This window comes from Cimex lectularius, unplaced genomic scaffold (genome assembly GCF_000648675.2).
Source record: "Cimex lectularius strain Harlan isolate CLEC.00 unplaced genomic scaffold, Clec_2.1 scaffold86, whole genome shotgun sequence".
NCBI lineage: Eukaryota > Metazoa > Arthropoda > Insecta > Hemiptera > Cimicidae > Cimex > Cimex lectularius.
Window position 1 is genome coordinate 1,015,931 of NW_019392763.1, and position 19,290 is coordinate 1,035,220.

Below are 19,290 nucleotides of genomic sequence, written 5' to 3' on the forward strand. Positions count from 1 at the left end.
AGGCTGTTGAAGATGGGCATTCCAAAATAAATGCCATGTAGGACCTGGAATTTTTTTTCTCCAATCCAAATTGATAAATGTACGAAAGTTGGATACATTTATGCTTACGTGTAAATAAGAAAGAACTGGGCATCGGTGGCCATAATTGTTAAGATGTTGACATGGCGCTCACTATAAGGTAAAGGTCTTGGGTTCGAACCCAGCAGCCCTGAATTACATCCAAATGTGTTTTTTCAAAAAACAATGGCACCTTGAGGGTTGATATGACCTATGCTGTCCCATTAAAAAAATAAGTGAATCTCAAAAGCTATTTACCAGTAAATAAGTTTTTTTTTGCACAAACAACTTCCCACTGTGATCACTTCAACCAGTGCCCAGTTAATCCTGCTCTTGGTTTGAGACATATTGCCAATTTTTTTGGACAGATGAAAATGAGACCTTCACCAAAGAGAGTTTGGATAGGTATGATTTTTTTATATTTAAAAGTTTTTTGTATGGTTCAAATGAAACCATGCAGTCCATAAATGAAAGTCCTGATCATGAAGGATTTCACTGAGGATATTTTTGCGGGAAAAAAGGGAAATTTGTGTCGAACTGCGTTGCAAGAGCTGGTCGGCCTGAGCCCAGCTGAGGAAAGTGAAACAGTCGTCTCTCCGACAGCTGATGAGTTCCAGTCTCAGTCGGTTCAGGCAAGGGTCGAAGGAAGAAAGTTCCTCGCCGTTATTTTAATGTTTCATTCGCAGTAGTTTTCGTTTGACGAGCCAAGGCTCTCGTCCTCAGAAGAAAGCAGTCGACTCGCTATTATGGGAAGAAGGAAAGAAGGAGTCAGCGTTTTCCGCGACATCGTCAGACAGCAGTACGACGACTCGACCAGGTTCAGGCTTTATAAAAGTGTCAAAGGTAAATTGACCTGACTTTTCACTTTGTCCTTTTTTTTCTCTAAAATGTCTATTCGTGCCTTTTTGCCCCTCGCTAATTCTGGACGTCGGACAGACCTTGACACTCATTCTATTTACTCTGCCCAGAAATAGAAACGATATTTCAAAATAACCAAATTACTGATGCAATGACCTCTTCTTGCCCTAGACGGGGTTCATCCATAACCAACGGTGATAAATAAACAACTTTGGAGAAAAATCAATAAAAGCCACGTGCGTTACAAAATTCTATTTTTGCATCTCCTCGTGCTGCTCTTTTTATAACACAGCAAATAAAATCAAAGAAGGTGCAATAATATTTTCCAACCAATAAACCACTAGAAACACATATTGACTAATAGATTTTACCCCAAATCAAATTGAAAAAAAAAAAAAAACTTCAAATAGTTAAGAAAAGATTAAAGTTAAGCATCCTCATGTCTAAGGTAACTTTAATTACTTTAAAGATGGCTACAAGTGATATGCAACAATTTACCAGTTATATCCGTCGTTAAACACTAACTTAAAGCATTTATCTGTAAAATCAATAATCATAGACATAAATAAGTTAAAAGTTATAAGCATCATAGTCACATAATCTCTAGAGGAACCTCTCTACTAAGATACTAACTGTTGATTTTGACAATTATTTAGTATTTCATCTTCTACACAGGCTTTTATCCTTCAAAAGTAATGATTATAAGGTACGATGCTTATCAAAATCAATTGAAAATGATGAAAATGATTTAGCGATGGTGCTATTTGTTGATCTTGACAATTATTTAGTATTTCATCTTCTAAACAGGGTTTTATCCTTCAAAATAATAATTATAAGGTACGGTGCTTACACAAATCAATTGAAAATTATGAAAATGATTTAGCGATGATGCTGTTTGTTGATCTTGACAATTATTTAGTACTTCATCTTCTAAACAGGGTTTTATCCTTCAAAATAATAATTATAAGGTACGGTGCTTACACAAATTAGTTGAAAACAGTTTATTGTTATAAGCATCCTCATGTCTAAGGAGAATTTAAAGATGGCTACAAGTGATATACAATAATTTACCAGATATTTCCTTCGTTAAACATTATCTTAAAACATTATCTGTAAAATCAATAATCATAAACGCAAATAAGTTAAAAAGTTATAAAGTATAAGCATCATAATCATATAATCTCTAGAGAAACATCTCCACTAAGATACTAACTGTTGATCTTGACAATTATCTAAACAGGCTTTTATCCTTCCAAAGTAATGATTATAAGGTATGGTGCTTACCAAAATCAATTGAAAATTGTTTATTGTTATAAACATCCTCATGTCTAAAGAAACTTTAAGGATGGCTAAAAGTGATTTACAATAATTTACCAGATATTTCCTTTTTTAAACATTATCTGTAAAATCAATAATCATAAACTTAAATAAGTTAAAAAGTTATAAGCATCATATTCATATAAATAAATAAACATCATATTCATATAATCTCTAGAGGAACATCTCTATGATGATGCTATTTGTTGATCTTGACAATTATTTAGTATTTTATCTTTTAAACAGGGTTTTATCCTTCAAAATAATAATTATAAGGTTCTTACACAAATCAGTTGAAAATAGTTTATCGTATGAGCATCCTCATGTCTAAGGAAACTTTAAGGATGGCTATAAGTGATATACAATAATTTACCAGATATTTCCTTCATTAAACGATAACTTAAAACATTATCTGTAAAGCAATAATCATAGACTTAAATAAGCTTCATAATCATCGCAAGTATGGTTTATTACTTACACAAATCACTGGAAAGAAACATCTCAAAATTATAAGCATCGTATGCATATAATCTCTAGAAGAACATCTCTACTAAATTACTGACTGTTGATTTTGACAATTACTAGTAGTTCATCTTCTAAACGTGGTGCTGAACTGCAAAATCAGGTACGCAGAACAAAGTCAGCCTCTGCTGGGTCCCAGGACACATGGCAGTAGAAGGCAACGAGAAAGCGGACGCCCTTGCAAGGCGAGGAGCTGCTACACCGCTGTCAGGACCTGAACCCTTCTGAGGCATATGAACCTACACTATTAATAAGTATCTCAGATGGAAGGACAAAAAGAAAATGAAGGAACAAAGGAATTCACTCATTGGAAACAGGCAATCCAAGAATCTCTTAACAAATTTCGTAAGAAAAGTAATTACAGAATGTTAAGGGAAGCAAGAACAAACTGCGAATCCTAATAGGATTCTTAACAGGACACTGCAAGCTAAATGGACACATAAAGAAGATTGGAATAATCCAAGATGGCACATGAAGATTCTGCAAAGAGGCAGAGGAGACACAGGAGACACCAACACATCTACTAACAAACTGCAGTGCTGCACTTGCCTGCAGGAGGAAGTGTTTTGGGATGTATAATGTGACCATAGAAGAGCTTCACCTGTTCACTGAAACCGGAATTTTTTGATGAAATAGAACTAACCGATGTGCTTCAGGCAGAGAACGTGGGATACAATAGCTTTTAAAGGGCGCAGTATATTACACCCCGAATATTACATCTACATCTACGTCTTCTAAACGAGCTTTTATCTTTCAAAGTAATAATTATAAGGTACGGTGCTTACACAAATTAGTATAAAATAATTTATCGTTATGAGCATCCTCATGTCTAAGGAAACTAAAGTTGGCTATGAGTGATATACAATAATTTACATTATCTGTCAAATCAATAATCATAGGCATAAATAAGCTTCTTAATCATCGCAAGAATGGTTTGTTACTTATACAAGTTATAGGTTTGTTACTTAAAGTTATAAGCATCATATTCGTATAATTTCTAGAGATACATCTCTACTTTGATACTAATTCAGTACCGGCACCGACAGATTTCTAGACCAGACATCCTTTGCCAGACTTTCCCAGTTGAAGTACGAGAGTTGATGCCTACCATGTACTTTGCTAAGGATTCTCTTTTGGCTTAGGACATGTACGCCAATTCATTGCTCTTTTCACTTTATACAAAATCATATTATTCTCTGCCGGGTGCCATAAGTATTATATTCGTATAATCTCTAGATAAAGATCTCTTCTGTGGTACCAACTGTTGATCTTGAAAATTATCTAATATTTCATCTTCTGACAAACAATACACAATGCAGTAACTGGAGCTGCAGCAATGACAGTTTGTGTTGTCATTCACAATTGGTGAGGACTCACACGGCACATGGCAAATACATATTCGTTGTTTCCACACGAACTGGGTGCTCTATTTGGTGAATGAAAAACTGTAAGAATTGTTACATCCACTTTTGGGTGCAAGCCTAGATACCAATACAGTACAATATACGAGTGACTTCAGACCTGGACGCAACTTCTAGGAATACACTATGGCGAAGCTGAAGGGAGGGCAGAGATGATACTTGGAATGGCTGGGCAACCGGCCAATTGCCCTGGGTCCTCCCGGCTGTACTCGTCTAGGAAGATCTTGTCATTTTAGCCAAGTCACTACTTTGCATCTTAGACTGACGTAGGTGTAGTGTGTGCCGTGTATCGTGATCTGGATGGTGCATCCACTTTGTTTACATAGCAAAACTGTATGTGATTTGGCACGTGCTTGGGTTGATTTAAGATGAAGGTGGCTCTGCCTACCTTGTCAGCACCGACTCCCTCAACTCAGTTACTTCTGTCCGTGACAGGTTTTCAATCGACCGTCTCAGTGTTTTTGTTCGAGAGATACAAAAAAACTGGAGCGTTTCGGCAAAACGGTAGTTGTTGTCCGGGTACATAGGCCTGGAGGGTAATGAAAAAGTAGACGATGCAGCCTAGGCTGGGAAGTCCCTACCTACGGGCTTAACTACTGGCTCTCTGATGCTAAGAATGCAATAAAAAACATTAAACGAAGGTGGCAGTGTCCATAGGCCAGGTGGACAGAGAAGCTCTCACGTATCAAGAGCACCATTGGATGGGTCTTGGAGGATCTGACTCTTAAAATAGTCATCCTCATCTGATTAAGAATAGGCCTTGAGAAATCGACATACGGACATGTACTTTTGGGCCAGAGTCCACGTACGTATCCAGCATGCAGAGAAAGGTTGCTGAATGCGTCCAACCTATTTGAAGGGTGCAATTCCTTGGCTACATACAGAGAGTGCGCAGGAATGCCACTGTTTAAGAATTGTGCTTGAGCATGACAGTGAGTATTTGGGTCCCCGATCCGATTCGTGGAGGAAATTGGGTTGTTCCATAGTTTATAGTAATAATAGTTGTGTATACCTAGCTTTATGAGAGTGAATGTATAAGCATGAATGTGCAATATGAGAGGATCGATGGTAGAATACCACGTGCTCCATTAACTCTCATTAGGTTAGCTGTATACTATGTGTAAAGGGTGATGGAGGAATATAGAGTACTCCACCACCCTCATTGAATGAATGGTACATAAATAGGAGTAAATTTACTTAAGAATTAACATAAGTACGAATGCGTTTGGAACGCATGTGTTGGGTGTTGAATTTACTTAGCTGTTGACAGCACCACCCCCCAGACCAACTGCGGTCTGACCCCAGATTGCCAACACTTGGTGATTCTTGAGTCTGCCAGCGGTTTACTGTAAACGCTAGAATTGCTGGTGTACTACGAGAAGCGAATTGGCACAACTCAGCAGATGTTTGTATGTACATGTGCAGATTTGAGTCTATGTAAATCCAAAAACTAGAGAAACCTCTCTACATATGATACTATCACCTCCGAGCTTCATTTGTAATTAATCCATGGTCAGTGGATTGTCTGAAAAAAATTGGTCAAATCGAAAAAAATAATGAATCTTCATTGGTTCAAAATCAGAATTTCTCAGCACTTTCCACACAACCTGAGTAACCAACAGGTACACTACAAAACCAGCAATGAAAAATTGTTTTTATCATAAAATCTAATTTAAAAAAAAATACCAGTTGAGGATTAAATTATTATTTATTTTGTAATTTCAGGTAGTAAGAAAAAGTTATAAGTATCATTTCGATTATTAACAGGCATTTGTATCATCTTGGAAAGTGATCATTTGGCAAAGTTAACATTTTGTGTATCAACACCTTTATCTTAGTATCTATTGTAGTAATTTAAAACAAATTTATGTTTATAAAATTCACTTTGTAGTCAATAGTTTGAATGTATTGTTAAAACAAATACAGTTTTGGATGTCAATGGCCACAACAGTTAGCGCATTGTGACTCATCAAGTAAGGGTCCTGGGTACAAATCTAAATAGTCCGAAATTAGAACATTTCCAAAACGCGAGAACCCCAGGACAGGGCTAACATATCCTTTTTAAAACTTAAAACTTTTAAAACGTTTGTAGAAACCCTTCAACCTGACGATGAGCTAAAGGGCTCGAAATCCGGATTGTTGCGAGACAACTTAATGTGAGTAGGAACCATCTTTTTTAAAAAGGATTGAACTCCACACTCGCCACATCATTTATAATTTCTAGGGCTAACATATTTAGTAAATTTTACCTACAATAACTGATTGCATTTTTCTACAATAACATCACCATAATTAAGCGCTTATTTACAGCAAGAATGATGAAGTTTGATACTTATCTCACATTATTATAGTAATAATAAAGAATAAAAAATACTTTGTCACGATTGATGGAGGTTTAATAATTGATTTTGTTTATACTTCAATTAATTAAAAATAGTTCTTTATGACAACAGTAATGAATTTATTAATTTCAAGAGGGAAAAACCCCTCTTGAATAAAATACTAATGAAGAGGGCATCGAGGCTTATGTTATTTAGCTTAAAATCCTAAAACAGAACAAAGTGGCTAATTACATTAAATTTATTGTCATGCAATTAAGTATACTCTTAGATTTTACCTATATTCGTATAATAATCAATTTATATTATTTTCATATTTATTTCAAATATTCATTTTCTTTCAAATATTTAATCTAAATTCTTTGAAATATTGATAAAGAAAATTATACGGAAAATATGTATATACTCATTTTTCACTGTGTCAAGATCAGCCTTGAAGATTTGATATGCCATTTTTGTTTTTAAAATTTTCAAAGATTTTTCTATTTTTATAATGACTACTAGTACTTTCTTTGACTAAACTTAAATGAAATATACAAATGATTTATTATTACTCGCCCCTTACGATCTTTATTTTCAATCTGTGCGCATGTAATTTTTTAATATTGTTATTTTGCTGTTGCTAGAAGAAGTGCATTAAATAATTAATTTTATTAAGCTTGGTCACAGTTTTCCTGTAATGTAAAGGTTGAACGTTGAAAATAATTATTGTTATCTAAAATAGCTTCTTCGCAGTTCAACAACATTGCCTTTGTGCCAAGATTGACTAAAGCATTTTGCATTTCTTCTTTTAAAGCTATAAATCGAGATTCAATTCAAATTTTTCATTCATATAATTTAAGAGGTAATTTTGTTATTTTGTAACGAAAAAATAATTGTATTTACCCCTAATCAATAAAATTGATAACGTTGTTGACCATTATGTAATTTAAAATTTGAACAGTATTTTTCTCACATAGAAATTATGAGAGAAAAAGCTACAATTAGAAAAGTAATAATGACTGCAATATAACATTTTTTAAACAAATACGAACAAAATAAATTGAATGTTTATTATTTCAGAAAAGTAATCAAATTGCAAATTTTTAGACAATGTTATCAAACCAGAAAAACAATAATATTTGTTAGGGTCGGTGGCCGCACTGGTTAAGACGTTTATCATTGTAAGGTAAAAATCCTTGGTTCGAATACAGGGTTTTTTTTTTTTCAAAAATACTGCCACCCCGGGGACGGATTGACCTGTGATGTCCCCCCCCCCAAAAAAAATATATATATGTTTATGTTGTAAATTTGGTTGCCAGGAAGTCAAGATTGGGTTCAAAGGCTCGGGTTTCTGAAATCACTGCCGATACATGCTGGTTGTGTCAACTGTATATGCTGGAACGATAAAGGGGACAAATTATTATCGGGGTCTGATGATCAGCATCTCATTGTAACAAACCCCTACAATTACGAAGTATGCCAAATCAATTTGTAGATTTAACTTTATGATGGTTTTGATTTTTTATGCTTTTTCAGATTGTTAGCAACTACAAGAGTAGTCACAGGGCTAACATATTTAGTGCAAAATTTTTACCTTTCACTTGTGATACTGGGATTGTTTCATGTTCTGGAGATGGCATGATTCTGTATTCAGGTAGGGGGAAAAAACTTGTCTGAGTTTTCAATTTTATTCTAATTATTTTTATTTTAATATAGATTTGAGTCGGATTGAGGAAACACATAATAATATATTTAACTGTCACATCGGCACCACTTATGAAATAGCTACAATACCCGATGACCCCAATTCGTTTCTTAGCTGTGGCGAAGACTGCACTGTCCGTTGTTTTGATCTTAGAACTAAAGAGAAATGTAATAAAACAAGGTGTACTGATGTAAGAAATTTTTATATTTTACATTTCAAAATTTTTAAATTCTAATTATTATTGGTTTTTTTGAAGGATGTGATAATTTCTTGCCAAAGAGCTGTTACAGCCGTCGTTGTAAATAGTATAAATCCTTATCAGCTTGCGATCGGTTGTTCAGATAGTTCAGTAAGAATTTATGATAGAAGGATGCTTGCTATGTACTCAGGTAATTAATATTCTTAAAGTGTATGAACTGAGTGTAATCGAACTTTTTAATAGGATATTCTGCGACACCTTTTGTGTCATATATTGCACCGGGTATGGAAGGACGATCCTACCGCATAACTTCTTTAAGTTTCTCGCCGAATGGTTCTGATATTTTAGTTAGTTATTCATCAGAGCATCTGTATCTTTTTGGTATTAATGTAAGTATCAATTATTCCGTCCTGGAAGAATAAACTGAATAAGTTTATTGTATTTCAGAATAGCAAAGTTACCACACTCAGTCCAGAAGAATCGTTAGAAGATATGTCAGAAACTTGTCCAGAGAACGGTTCATCAGATACAAACTCCTCACGAGTCGTAACGGTCAGACGATTGAGATTAAGAGGTGACTGGTCAGACACTGGACCAGATGCTCGACCCCAAAATGAATGTTTAACAGGTATACCAAATAATTACACAAATATTTATAAAACGAATTTTAAAAAATTAATAATTTAGGCGGAGCCCAAGCCAGGCCAACTCTCCATGGAACTCTGATGCAGAGGATGACAGATGTCTTGTCAAGAATGTTAAATGACCCAGCTACTAGAGCAGCATTGAGTCATGGAGGGGAAGATTCGCTACCAGAAACGGTAGATCATCATTCTTCATCACAAAGTGAGCCATCACAAGGTATAAACTATTATACCAGAAATTAATATAGCGTTTATATATAATTTTGAAAGTATATTTTTCAGGTGAAAATCCAGAAAATGTTCCGTCCGCCCCTCCAGTGGAAGATGTCCAGCCATCTCTTCCATCAGAATTGTCTCGTAATCAAGACAACCCCTGTAGCAGTAATTCACTTGATGTCGATTCAATTAATGGGCCAAGTACAAGTGCTCAAAAAGAAAACGATCCGTTAGATCTACCTCTTCCATCTTTTAGTTCTACCTACTCTTCATTTGTTAAGCCACCTACTGAAGAGCCCCCCTCTCTGGAAACACCATTACACGAAGAGGTACTCGATTTTCTTCAAATTTTGGCATTATTGTCATGTTTTCTTATCATTAGCCCCTTGAGCAAACTGACGAGACGAAGATGCAAGAAGATTCTCCACATCCTTCTACCTCAACCGGCGCCCCTTCGTCTGATCTCAATGAATTATCATCAATGTGTCATGGGTTTGTTGAAAAGTATGTGTTTATTATTTCACTCTTTGGACCATTTTGTTTATACTTGTATTTTAATTTGTTTTTGTTTTAGGCATGGAAAGGAACCAATGTTGAATTTAACTTATTCAGATGTCGGTTCTACTGCATCATGTATATCGGTTTTTGTCCGAGATGAAGTCCCAGGAAATTCTGCGAGTGATTCTTCTAGTCAAGATACATTGTTACAAGGTATAACCCTTACCAAAAAAAGTTTTATTTTAAAAATAATCACATGGAATCTTTTAGATACTTCTCAAAACAATGATTCTCACGAATGCCATTGCCCCCACGAGCCGGTTGCTTCCCCTGAAGCAATGGAAAGTAAGTAGAACCATTTCATCTTCATTTAATAAAGTAATCAAGGAAATTCAAATCTTCACGTTACAGCTCGATCTTCTGAAGTTGATGATATAACAGAAGACGATTCGGACGACGATCTCACCCCAGTAATGCGAACCGAATGGTAATGCATTTCTTTTTTTTCTTTTTTCTTTTTTCATAACAATAGAAATATATTAACATCCAATTTTTCCCCCAGCCGTCTGGTCCATCCTATTGAAAAACACATGGATGAAGCGATCAAAAACGCGAGAGGAGAAATGGGTTCTAATGACGATTCGGTCAAAACAAGACGGTCTTTCTTTAAACAAAAGTATATAGGTCATAGAAATGCAAGGTATGGCATTAAAATATTTTATAAAAGTATAATTTTGAAAAGCATGAAGTTAATTAGAAGTCAATTAGTTAAAAGGACTCCAGTGATTTTAGAACCAGTAGCGAATAGAAATGTCGTTAAATTTACATTCAAATTTTTATAAGTCATTTCATCACTGATGGGAGTTTTTACCTGATCTTAACTTCAATATTTATGTTTACCTCAAATACATTAAGGTACAAAAACCTCACTGCAGCTTTTACAAGATTTAAATGAGCTGGTGAGAGCAAATTTTCTTCCATTTAGTCAATAAATTAATTTTATATGTAGAATACATAACAATGTATTTTGTAAATAAGCATGTTTTTACATTGTGTTACATGTGTTATTGAGACATATTACATAATCTATGTATAGAAATGGTGAATGATGGAGTGAGTGCAGTGTTCAATCCTTTTTTTAAAAAGATAGTTCTTACTCACATTAAGTTATTTTCCAACAATGAGCTTTTCATTGGAACGTTGACGGGGTATTGGCAGGTTCACTATTTCAATTCATGTCGAGAGATGTGGTTGTAGAAATCCTTCAACCTGATGATGAGCTAAGGGCTCGAAATCTGGATCGTTGTTTTCTGACGAATGTGAGTAAGAACTATCTTTTTTTTTAAAAAAGGATCTATTTATGTTTAGCGGTCATAATTGACCACATTAATTATTTAAATTAATTCTTCTTTTAATGTATGGTTTTGGTCGAGATGAAAAAGTTAGTGTGATGAGCAGGATTCGAACCCACAATCTTTGGCTAAATACACCGCTGCTCTAACCATGAGCCATCATGACTTCGCTCCACAGACACAACTCCTCATCTCAACCTACAACCTTTTGCTTTTCTCTCATGGCACTAACTTTTTCATCTCATCCAAAACTTAAGATATAAAGAATAATTAATTGAAATATTACATAATTTTAAGTCAGCATTGATTTGTATAAAGTTAGTTTTTTTTTTATTGTTTGAACCCTCTCAACTGTAACATTTCCACTGAGCAATTTTTTTAATGTTTTCTTGGGTCCTAGTGAACAGATTTTATTCCCTGTCAACAATTTTTATAAGCAGCATCTAAGAAAAAGCTTGGGTCATTTCTGAACCATAATGTCGGTAAAGGTAAATTAACATTTATTTTTCACTTTTATAAAAGGTGATTCCAATCTATCGGCTGAACTTTTTACAAAAGTGAATCTACATACAAACCACACTTTCATTTCCATAAATAAACATTTGGATAGCAAAATTTGACATTTCTTTCATTTTTGTTTATGTATAGTCGAACTTCCTCAAACAGGCACTTCTAATATCCAACCGGACAATTTTATTTTCCCAAGCATTCCATTTATTTTACCAAGAAAAGCATATATTATAACTATTCAAATATCGATTAACGGTCACTAATCTCTACACATATATAATAACTTGGCACTTATAGATTTTTTGAGGGACGTCAGTGACGAGATAGCTTAAGGTGTTGACACAGTGTTCATTCCTGTAAGGTAAAGATCCCGGGTTAAAATCTAGCATTCAAAACCAACATACTTAGATTAGATTATATAGGAGCCAGCCTCTTTACGATCCGTGCACTGCGACCAGTATTGGTCTATTGGTATCTCCATTTTTTTTCTTATCTAGAGCTCCTCATTAAGCTTAAGACATTTTTTTTTACCAGACCTCAAAGCTTTTTCGAGGGCTCCCGTGTGTATCCTTCAAGTCTGGTTTTCCTCTCCCAGGATCAGGAATCTCAGCCTCCATAGGCCTCCGCACCAAGAAAGGACGGGTTTCACTGTTTTTTCTCCTTCTTGGCAATATTTGCACAAGCTTGTTTCTGCCACTCCGAGTCTTTATATACGCTTCCATTGCCCAGTTAGCAGTACATCCAACATACTTGCAAATGGGCTTTTTTCCCCAAAAAACACCGACACTCCGAGGGTTGATAGAATCTCTGCTGTTGCGACCCTCATGAAAATAATAATTTGACAAGCAGAGAGAAAAAAGAAAAAAAAAACAGGATTGCACAGATAGATGATACTTGCAAACAGTAATGGTTTTCGAGAATTCTCATACCAAACACAACTCACATGGCATTTGTTCATTCATGCTCGTGGCTCGCCTCATCACTCGCTACCTTCGCGAGAGGTATTAGAACGTTCATTCCCCACAACACACATGGCCATTTACACACTCACTGACTGTTCAGTTCACCGAGGCAAGGCGAATGGACAACGTGGAAGTTTTAACAGCAACCGGTGTGCATTTGTTAAAAGTGGATAGCTATTTACAACTAATTGGAGAAAAAGTAAAAAAAAAAAAAAAAAAAGACATTGCCGAAGACCATAGTGGATGATAGCATGTTATCGCAAGAACCAAGTATGGAAAACATGATTATAGAAATGCTCTATGAGTACTGTAGAGAAGTTGCAAATCACCAATTGATTTTGACTACATATTGTGCAAAATTGAACCACTAAACAATAAAATAAAAACTAAATGGAGAACGCCAATACCAGCTGAAGTCTGCCTACCGTAGCTCTAAGATTTTTTTTTTTACGAGGGTTCGCAACAGCAGAGGTTACGTCAACCCTCGGGGTGACGGTGTTTTTGGAAAAAAAACCATTTGTAAATATGTTGGGTTCGAATCCAGCAGCCCTGCATTCGAACCCGGGACCTTTACCTTACAGTGTCAACGCCTAAACCGTTGCGGCCACCGACGCCCCCTTTTAAGGTTTTTAACTACTGGTGATAGATACTGTCATATCCACATCGGTCTTCCTTCCTTTTCCAACCTTCCCATGATGGTTTATTCTGGCATCTATCTCTAGTTAAGGAATGCCCCAGTTGGGTACCAAATTCATGGTATTGTAGGGAAGGAGTCAACACCCAAAGCCCCCCCCCAAAAAAAAAGGGGGGGAAAGGAAAGAACTGGAAGCACAGATATGGTTCCCGTGTTCAAACCTCAGCTGGCTTCTTTCAGATATAGTCGCGCTTCCACCCAAGGTTACACTACGAAATTAACATAATAAAGCGCTTCCTGCTTCTACAGAAATTAATTTTCATTAACACAAATAATCTTCTATATTTAGGGTTTAAACTGTGATTTAAAACAAAGTAACACCTTTTCTTTTTAGTGCTAATTTTACATTTTTTTTTTTTTTAATTCAAATAATAATACAACGAAAACATACACTTAATCACTAAAGTTCCGAATTATCAGGTCTATGATAAAGAAATAAAGAAAAAATGAACCGACGAGATCTCTTTTCCACTAGTTCCATTTTAGGCTGTACCATGTTCACTGTGATCAGCAACTCTTCAGGAGTAACCTTTTGCACCCGTAGATCATACACTACAGGGCACACAAACTATGTTTTTTCCATTTTCTTCATCTACCTGTGATCGCATCTCACGGACTTATCTCTCACTTTCTTTTTTTGAATCTCGAACCCAGTGCCCTCTCCAGGTCAGCATCTTGTAGGTCGTGAAAACTTTTCACCTCGGTTCAATTCAACTGCCGAGTTCTGAACTTAATTTTTTTCCAAAAGGTGCCTCACTTGCTTACCGCCTAGTACGGCAATATCTCCTTATAGTCCATATTCATTGTTTTCCTTTTTATCTTGAAAAAGATGGAATTTGTAAAGGTAGATATGAAAGTTGATAGTGGGTATGAGTCTGCGTTGTCGGTAGACATTATCAGCATCTTACTGACTCCACAGTTTGAAACCCTCAAAATCCCTAGAAAACTTTATAGTTTAATTTTTTATATATTTCTTCATCCCATGTGGTCCTTGAGCTTTCATCATTCGTTCATCAATATTTTATAAAGTTCCTTTACTGACATTAGTGTTTGCCACATTTTAAAATTTTCAGCTGCCACATAAAGTTGAATAATTATTGTAATAATTAATAGAAATTTGCTAACAAACAATTGTAAATAAAAAAAATAAAAACTTAATTAGATCTGCGTGCACATGACCTAAAAATTTGTGAAAATTCAACGAATATGATACTACGTATAATTTTTATTTTTACAATAAATGTAATTATCGCTGTAGTCAATGAAAATTTAAAGAAATTGAGAAATTAGGGAAAGGAAGTGGGAGAAAAAAATTTAATAGGTCATGGGCGACTATAAATCTGGAGATTATAAATGTATGAAACTATTGGGTGTATGACTTTATTTAACAAAAAGGTAATTTTTAGTCGAAAACAAATTACATTCATTATTCCATTATACAGATATTTCAATAATTTTTTACAAATAATCACAATTTCATTATTTTATGTATTATTATGTATATATTATTTTTAACAAGAGTGTTTTGTGAGAGGTTTTTCACCCAGGATTTGGCTTGGCAACAGTGAACGTTTATTGGCGATGGCAGTTTTTATTTATGACACAGAACTGCAAGTTTTAATTACTGGTTTGAGAGTTCCATAGTTTCACTACTGTAACTGCATACTGACCTTAAAAAAGATTTACATTTATTTTGTTGGTTTTGTATGCAGTGCAGAATTGAAGCGCAAGAAAATGGCCAGTTACTAAAAGCATGAACCCTACCCCCAGGTTCTTTTGCAGGACTATGATCAAAGAAGCTACTTTTTGGGGCGACAATTACGTCATATCCGGCTCGGACTGTGGCCATGTATTTATGTGGGAGAAAGATACGGCCAAGCTCAAAATGCTACTCGAAGCAGATCAGCACGTTGTCAATTGTGTCCAGCCCCATCCATACTTGCCGATGTTGGCCACTTCTGGCATTGATTATGATGTGAAACTTTGGGCTCCAGTAAAAGAGGCGCCTTCTTTTGACTCAAACATGGCTGAAGAGGTTTGTCGATATTAACTTTTCCCCCCTGAGATTTCTACTATTTTTCTTTTTATCAGTTGATGAAGCGAAACGCTATAATGCTCGAAGAAACCAAGGACACTATAACTGTGCCGGCATCTTTTATGATTCGAATGCTGGCCTGCCTTAATCAGCTAAGGAGAGGTTTGTCTGCACTATTTTCACAAATTCAGGCAAAAATTACATTATAAATATTTGTTTCAGGTGGTAGAGCGCGGCATCAGAGACATGAGCCAACCGCCAATAGTGATTAATTCATATCATTACAAAACAAAAAAGCAAACAAGAATAACTTTTTTTTCCAATAATGGTCGGGTTGTTTAAAGTATCATAGGAGAGGACTCTTGCTTTGTATTACTTTTTGGAATATAATTTTCTCCTGTTTTATATCTCAATGCTAAATAAATAGGGAACCGGAGTAAAGTATAATGCCAAAAAAAGCTACCTTTCCTGCGATATTTTTGTATGTAAAAAAGAAAAATTTTATTTATTGAACAATTGCTATTATGGAATTTCTTGTAGATATAATATTGACACAAACAAAATTAAGTAAAAACACAAAAATCTTGTACAAATATGATACAATATTGTATATAATAAATCCCCTTTTTTAAAAGCTCATTATTTTTGTTTTATAATTCTCACTGTATCGCTCACCATTGTGGAGCGTCAAAATGCTTCTTGTAAGCTCAACATGTTACTGGATAAAAATGATGAATAGGTAGATTTAATGTAAAAGTTTGATACGTTTGGAAGCGTTAAATATAATTTATTTACAGGACATAAAAACAAAAATATCAATAATTGATTGTGTTTTATCTTTTTCTTTCATATTTCCATTTGTAAATCGGTGCTTCATCTTTAGTTCCTTGTTTTACTAGTTTTGGCTTTTCATAGCTCGGCTTCTTCAAAGCTCTCTGAACCTCCATCTTTTCTTGAATTATCGACAGTTGCTTATGCCTGTCGATTCGCCTCGCGAGCTTATTGTACTCTATCATTTTCAATTTGTGCAACCTTTCAATTGCTTTTTCATCTATTTTATGCAGTGGCATTTTTGCGATTTGTTCTCGTTGGCGCTCAGAGGACGATTCGTGACTTTCATCGACGGGCAGTTCGTTACCATCAGCGTCAAACTTCACGTGTCGCCTAGAGGACATGTTGCTCGCGATGTCGACCAGGTGCAAACCGGCTTGTAATCTGTCAATTTTCTTCCGTTCTATCGTCCTCTTCATATTGACATAGTTGATACTCTTGTTTTCCATGAGTAACATCTGCTGTTTGGTATCCTCGCTCTCGGGCGCTTTCTTCTCCACGTGCTTTCCATCTTTTAGCTTCGAGTTGATCATATGGTAGTAAAATTCATCAGGATTCCTGTCCAAAGCGTGTCTTTTCAATTTTTTGAGGACTTTTTCTTTTTGATGAAAGTCCTTGGCTCGTCTTATATAATCTTTTTTCTTTTCGAGCAATCCTAAATGGGCCCGACTCTCAGGCTGGTGACGCTCTCTATGAATCTTTTGATTCGCTTTTGAAGCTTTCTTCCAAGAAGACATCCTAAAAATTAATTAAATTTTAGCGCAATGTTACTCAACCTGTAGAGACAACTATACATAAAAAGATCATAAGACAAATTACATAGATTCAACATTGAACAGAACATGTTGGAATTGCTACTAAAAGTCAAACAAACATAAATTTAGTCTGAACAATTTAACATTTTAAACAGTTATTGTATTTCATCCAAGATCTTGTAGGCCCGTTTGGCAAGACTGGAAAACGAGCGGTAAAAGAAGGTTACTGGCAGTTTTTTTTTAGTTCTGACGATGACGACCGTTTGTGATCACCTTTTAACACTTTCTTATGTACTTGTATATGAATAACCGTGCGCAGTTCATCTTTTTGTAAATAAAAAAGTAAGTTTTGTTTTATATCAAATATTTAAGATGATTTCTCATATAGGACCGTTAAAATTTCACAATTTAATTCTTTACAATTAACTGATAATTACTTATGTATATGTACTTACTTTGGTGGTTGTTTTGAAATAGGTCTAAAGCGTCTTTATGGTCAAACAAGATCATTAGCAACTTTCATAAGATTAAAAAAACAAATAATCGGTCGATACTCAATATACTCGGGAGAATGTACATAACCACGTGGTAACCTTAAACCCAGTGATCAGTGATGAACCTTACGGTTCGTCACTACGGTACTTCAGCCCTCTAGCGCTAGGACCGCACTGAAGTCCTGAAGTTTCAAAAAACCAATTTCAAATAATTTGTTTACTTAATTATTCCCCATTTTAATGTGTGGGCCTGAAATATCTTAATAATAATTAGACCCATTAATAATGTTTATTAATGTGGGTATTTAAAAAATAAAACAAATATTACAAAGAAAATATTTCTTGCTTGGATACACTAATTTGTAGCAGAATTGCAATATAAAATTAATTACTCTCTTATATGGAACTTTTATAACCAGTTGTTTTTATTTAAAATATTGAATATATTTGGGACTATTTTTTTAATAATTTTATTTAATATATATTTTTTGTATGAGGGTTCACTACAGCAAAGGTCATATCAACCCTTGAGATGCTGGTGTTTAAAAAAAAAATGTCAGTATGTCGGTTTCGAATGCAGGTCCGCTGGTTTCGAACCCAGTACCTTTACCTTACAGTGATAATCACTGTTTCAGTGTAGCGGCCACTGATGCCCCTACAGGAACAGGAGTTGCAATATAAAATAAATTATTCTCTTATATGGAACTTTTACAACCAGTTGTTTTTATTTAAAATATATTTGGGAACATTTTATTTTATGTATATATTTTTTTATGAGGATTCACAACGTGAGGTCATATCAACTCTCGAGATGCCGGTGTTTTTGAAAAAAAAAGTTTGTCAGTATGTCGGGTTCGAATGCAGGGCCGCCGGATTCGAACCCGGGACCTTTACCTTACAGTGATAAGTGCTGTGTCTATGTAGAGGCCACTGACGCCCCTATAGGAACATTAAAACAAACATTAAGGAACTATTAACTAATATTAGATATTATTCAAGAAGAAGAAAGAACACTATAAGTTGTTACTTAGGAGGAAATGCAGTAGTCTCAAAATTAGTTCAATATTTTAAATAAAATTCATTTAATAAACATTAGTTATATTTTATTAGGTTTCGTGGTCTGTTTGACCAAATAAATTCTTTTCAATTAATTAGTTATATTGACATGACTTTCTATAAATTTTATATTGTTGTATATTCTCTTAAAGCAGTACACTTCAAATATGACAACAAAAAATTCTTGCTTGGTTACTAATCTGTAGCAGAGTTGCAATATAAAATAAATTACTCTCTTANTATAATATCCTATATCTATCCTATAATAAACATTAGTTATATTGACATAACTTTCTATAAATTTTATATTGGTGTGTATTCTCTTATAGCAGTACAGACTCCATCTAAAAAAAGACAAATCAAATTTCCCTAACAAGTGTTACAAAATGATCAATAATTGTTTGGAAGTGGCGAGGATAATGATGAACTCAACTACCTTTTTTTTATTTTTTTTATTTATCTGCAATGCATTTCCTTGCTTCATGCATCTTCCTGGCTCCCCTCTTCATGCCTTTGGGGATTTTATAAACAACTCTATAAAAAGGAAAGAAAGTATAATCAATTTTTGGTTTTTGTTAAAGATTGAAAATTAAATTTGATTCTCTAGACTGAGGGCTCAATGCAAGTTTCTCTTAAAAACTTGTTATAAGACCTACTTGAACTACATTGAATCCTTTGTAGGCACTGTAGACAGTGGTTGTGTTCAATGCTTGAAACTATATGAAGAAAAAAAAAGAAAAAAAAAATCATTTCCAATTTCTTTTCCATACTTACAATCTAAACTAAAGCATAAAGGGGCCTAACTTGGAGCTTCATATTACCCTCGGCCTTACCACCACCATA

The 19,290-nt window shown here is 34.7% G+C and overlaps 3 protein-coding genes across 4 annotated transcripts in view; 2 read left to right on the forward strand and 1 right to left on the reverse strand.

Moving 5' to 3' along the window:
* Nucleotides 1–627: 627 nt before the first annotated feature.
* On the forward strand, nucleotides 628–15,945 carry LOC106663972 (DDB1- and CUL4-associated factor 6-like). Of its 2 annotated transcripts, none has more exons than XM_024227435.1 (17): nucleotides 628–900; nucleotides 7,816–7,970; nucleotides 8,033–8,150; nucleotides 8,213–8,391; nucleotides 8,458–8,590; nucleotides 8,644–8,789; nucleotides 8,848–9,028; nucleotides 9,088–9,261; nucleotides 9,327–9,589; nucleotides 9,643–9,764; nucleotides 9,835–9,971; nucleotides 10,029–10,103; nucleotides 10,170–10,245; nucleotides 10,321–10,458; nucleotides 15,047–15,311; nucleotides 15,368–15,473; nucleotides 15,534–15,945. In XM_024227435.1, exons 1-17 carry the CDS (start codon nucleotides 804–806, stop codon nucleotides 15,581–15,583), a joined length of 2,415 nt encoding a protein of 804 aa, XP_024083203.1. In that variant the 5' UTR covers nucleotides 628–803; the 3' UTR covers nucleotides 15,584–15,945. The 2 variants fall into 2 exon arrangements, with proteins under 2 accessions (XP_024083203.1, XP_014244743.1); XM_014389257.2 differs by having other exon boundaries at nucleotides 15,059–15,311.
* Nucleotides 15,946–16,001: 56 nt separating this feature from the next.
* Nucleotides 16,002–17,555, reverse strand: LOC106663974 (probable U3 small nucleolar RNA-associated protein 11). The gene is made up of 2 exons (XM_014389263.2): nucleotides 17,353–17,555; nucleotides 16,002–16,880 (listed from the first exon to the last, which is right to left on the reverse strand). Exon 2 carries the CDS (start codon nucleotides 16,877–16,879, stop codon nucleotides 16,145–16,147), a length of 735 nt encoding a protein of 244 aa, XP_014244749.1. The 5' UTR covers nucleotide 16,880; nucleotides 17,353–17,555; the 3' UTR covers nucleotides 16,002–16,144.
* LOC106663976 (GTP-binding protein SAR1) overlaps nucleotides 17,175–19,290 on the forward strand; it is a 45,915-nt gene continuing 43,799 nt past the window's right edge. Inside the window, exon 1 of the mRNA XM_024227436.1 lies at nucleotides 17,175–17,239. The gene's annotated coding sequence lies outside the window, so the exon portion shown is untranslated. The remainder of the gene's footprint in view (nucleotides 17,240–19,290) is intronic.